A 4,242-nucleotide genomic window follows, 5' to 3' on the forward strand; every position below is an offset into this window, starting at 1 on the left:
AGTGTATTGTGATTGGCTCCTGTAAAGAGCAGCTGCCGTCGTGTCTTTCTGTAAAGCTCCCTATGGAATATGATATTCCAGTCTGATCCCTATTGAGGGCTGAAATATATATTTATAGAGACTCTCCTTAACATAGCAGATTGACTGAATTCTGTCCGGATAACCGGCACATGTGTGGCGCTGTGTGACGGGAGCTCAACAATGGCTCAAATAGTTCAGATTATCCCAGCTGCGTTTCATATTCACTTATAGTTACATCTTATACTCCAGGAAAACACACATCAGAGCTCAGTTACTCTCCTGAAGTCGGAAACACTGCTATTTTATCATCACTGAGGGAGTTTTTGTTCATATTTCGAATTCAATTTTATTGAAATATTTTGTTTTCATATTAATTTTAGCCAAAGTTTTAGTAATTTTGTTGTGCTTTTAAAACATTTTTTTAAATTAGTTTAAGTTGTTTTACAAAAATATGTCTATACAGTTTTTTTAAATATGCTTTAGTTTATTTAGAATTCGTTGTTTTAGCATTTCAACTTAAAGTTGTCCTTAAATAAATAAATGAAAATGAAATCAATACACTATTAATATATCCTCTTTATGGTTTCAGTTTTGGTTAATAACCTTTTCCTCTGGGATCAGATGTTGTTCAGTTTTGGTTAATAACCTTTTCCTCTGGGATCAGATGTTGTTCAGTTTTGGTTAATAACCTTTTCCTCTGGGATCAGATGTTGTTCAGTTTTGGTTAATAACCTTTTCCTCTGGGATCAGATGTTGTTCAGTTTTGGTTAATAACCTTTTCCTCTGGGATCAGATGTTGTTCAGTTTTGGATAATAACCTTTTCCTCTGGGATTAGTCAGTGGTTGTTCAGTTTTGGTTAATAACCTTTTCCTCTGGGTTTAGATGTTGTTCAGTTTTGGATAATAACCTTTTCCTCTGGGATTAGTCAGTGGTTGTTCTCTCTGTTTCAGGCGTTCACCATCATGGACCAGAACAGAGACGGATTCATAGACAAGAATGACCTGAGAGACACGTTTGCAGCTCTGGGTCAGTCAGTATCATCATCACACTATAGACATCAGAGGAAATAATCATGTGCAATGTTCTCTTTTCCCACTTATTTCATTAATTCAAGCTGAAATATTCAATACTTTAATGTGAAAAGTAATGCTGTTAATGTATAATTTTATATATTTTATATATAGAATATGAATGCGATATATATATATGTGTGTGTGTGTGTGTGTGTGTGTGTGTGTGTGTGTTTGTATATGTTTATTTAAATTATTTAAATTTAATAAAAAATACAATAATATATTGTATAATATATATATACAAATTTTTGCTAAATGTAAATTAATTCAGGTATTTTATATATATATATATATATATATATATATATACAGTATAAACCAACAGCTTTGTCCATATTTGACCCAAATATTTGGTTGAAACAACCCAGCATTTTTTTAGTGTATACACACACACACACACACACACACACACACACACACACACACACACACACACACACACACACACACACACACACACACACACACCAGACAGACAGACACACACACACACACACACACACACACACACACACACACACACACACACACACACACACACACACACACACACACACACACACACACACACACACACACACACACACACACACACACACACACACACACACACAGCTTTAAAATTCAGTCCATTTTATATTAAAATTAAAATTATATAATTTTGTTTCAACCCATGTTTGGGTCAAATATGGACAAACCCAGCTGTTAGTTTAAATGTAAAAAAATTTTTTTTTTGTATTTCAATTAATTGTTAATTAATTGTTGTTTGGCTTGAACTAAAAATGGATAAGTCAAGTCAAGTTATATATATATATTAATTTGGAGTGAATTTGGAAGCTGAGACTTTGTTTCTAATCAAAAGCTCTCTGTGATTACTGGATGGGAGGAGCTACAAACAATGTTTTGATTGGCTGGAACTAAAAATAGATCGAATAAATTGCTTTTATCGGCTGATATAGATATTATATATAAAATACTCAAATAAATAACAGAAATAGGACTAAAAACTCTTGTGGCAAATAAAAATAAAAATAACTTTACCATATTACATCTGGTTAGGTTTGTGATACTTTGTAATTGTAATGTTTGTACAGGACGGGTGAATGTGAAGCAGGAGGAGATCGACGAGATGCTGAAGGAGGCTTCAGGCCCGATCAACTTCACCGTCTTCCTCACCATGTTCGGAGAGAAACTCAAAGGCAGGTTTTCAGGAGACTCGACTGAACATGTGACACGCTGAAAAATTCTGTCAATCCGAGAGTGTGTGTGTTTCTTACAGGAGCCGATCCCGAGGAAACCATCCTGAACGCCTTCAAAGTGTTTGATCCTGAAGGAAAGGGCATCCTGAAGAAGGAATAGTAGGAGATTCAGCTTTATTCATGTTTTCTCTGATCAATCAACTGGGAAGAATGTGGTGAAATCTGTATTTTGTCTTGAACAAATGTGTATTTTTGGGTCATTTTGAAACTCCGAAACTCATTCAGTGTTCATCAGAGGGTCCAAGACCCCAGGGCTTCTGACGAATACACACACACACACGTTTTTTCTGGTTGAAATTTAAAAAAAGTAACAAATCCTTCTTTCGCGGGTCAATTTGACCCCCTTAGGAATGAATGTAATGCGAGGAATGCTTCAGTTCACATAGAAAAACTCAAAATGCTCAAAATTCAAACTAAAAAATGCTAAAACTTTACCAAAAAATGATTATATAATGTCTACATGTGTATCTGAATGCACACTGAAGTGAACTGGCTTTAGGACCCCAGAGGAACAGCTCATTTACTCCATATAGAGATATAAGGACATCTAGAGTCATGAAATATCATCTTATATTATTATTTTTCCACAAGAGGTCGGCAAAGACTCCCAATGTAAGATATTTAGAGCTGAATTAAAAGGGTTATGCATGAAATTGTGTTATTTTTAATTTAACTTAGTTTAAGTTTAATTTAAGGAATGTGCTTAAATTACTATTTATTTATTATTTATTGATCAAATCTAGTAATTTAAAGGTAAATAAAACAAAAAAATTACAAAAAAATTACAAAAAATGCATAAAAAAATAGAAAAATATGATCAAAAATTAAATAATATAAGCTTTCTGGACAAAAAAAAAATTAAGTCTAATTTTAGGGCTTCGGGTCATTTTGACCCGCGAAGGAAAGATGTGTTACAAAGTGCGAGGGAAGGATTAAGCAAAAACTCACTTAATTTTGATTTATTTCTCCAGAAAACAAGACATAATATCTTATAGCATTTTACTCATCTAGTAAATGCATCTTGATTTAAGAATTTCTTGATATTTGGACTGAAAACAAGACATAAATACTAATAAACATCCAGATTTGAGTTTATTTTGAGCTGACATGTTTTCTCTTCAGTGTCACTGAGATGTTGACCACACAAGCGGACAGATTCTCCACAGAGGAGGTGAGGCTGGTGCTGATGCTGACGGTTGCCGTGGTGACAGTGACATCATCACTGACTGACCGACTGATGTCGTGTGGTTTTCAGATGGAGCAGATGTTCAACGCTTTCCCTCCGGATGCTGCGGGAAACCTGGACTACAAGAATCTGGTGCACATCATCACTCACGGAGAGGAGAAGGACCAGGAATAATCCCTTCAGGCCTCAGCCAATCACGGCGCTCCCCCGCGCGCTCGGACACGCCCACTGGTTTATGATTGACAGGTGTGAAACTTGAGGTCACGGAAGTGAGAATGGTCCGATTTTTTTTAACGAATATGATTAACTGTATTCTTGGCATGTTTACCTGTCAACGTTTACCTGCAAAATACTGTAATGGGTAAATAAATAAATTGACATGAAATATTGATGCGAGTGTAAATGATTTGATCATGTTCGGTCCTGTTTTTACTGTTGTAAAATCCTTTTAACAAACAAAAGCCAGATCCGTAAAGATATCATCCTCCAGGAATCCAGGAATTTTTAAAAGAGTCTCTTCTGCTCACCAAGACTGCATTTATTTGATAAAAGAACAACAAAAAAAACCTGTAATATTGTGAAATATTATTACAGTGTAAAACAGCTGTTTTCAATGTGAATATATTCAGCATCATTGCTCCAGTCTTCAGGCTTACATGATCCTTCAGAAATCATTCTAATATGATGATTTGATGATCAAGA

The 4,242-nt window shown here is 34.8% G+C and overlaps 1 protein-coding gene across 1 annotated transcript in view; it reads left to right on the forward strand.

Annotated features, from left to right (window-relative positions):
* The window catches only part of myl2a (myosin, light chain 2a, regulatory, cardiac, slow), a 6,094-nt gene extending 2,165 nt beyond the window's left edge, over window positions 1-3,929 (forward strand). The window contains exons 3-7 of the mRNA XM_082171323.1: window positions 973-1,048; window positions 2,190-2,294; window positions 2,375-2,453; window positions 3,477-3,525; window positions 3,610-3,929. Coding sequence (XP_082027449.1) covers window positions 973-1,048; window positions 2,190-2,294; window positions 2,375-2,453; window positions 3,477-3,525; window positions 3,610-3,714 — 414 coding nt within the window. The 3' untranslated portion in view covers window positions 3,715-3,929. The remainder of the gene's footprint in view (window positions 1-972; window positions 1,049-2,189; window positions 2,295-2,374; window positions 2,454-3,476; window positions 3,526-3,609) is intronic.
* Window positions 3,930-4,242: the final 313 nt, after the last annotated feature.

Source organism: Leuciscus leuciscus (assembly GCF_965113295.1).
Source record: "Leuciscus leuciscus genome assembly, chromosome: 5".
Classification (NCBI taxonomy): Eukaryota; Metazoa; Chordata; class Actinopteri; order Cypriniformes; family Leuciscidae; genus Leuciscus; species Leuciscus leuciscus.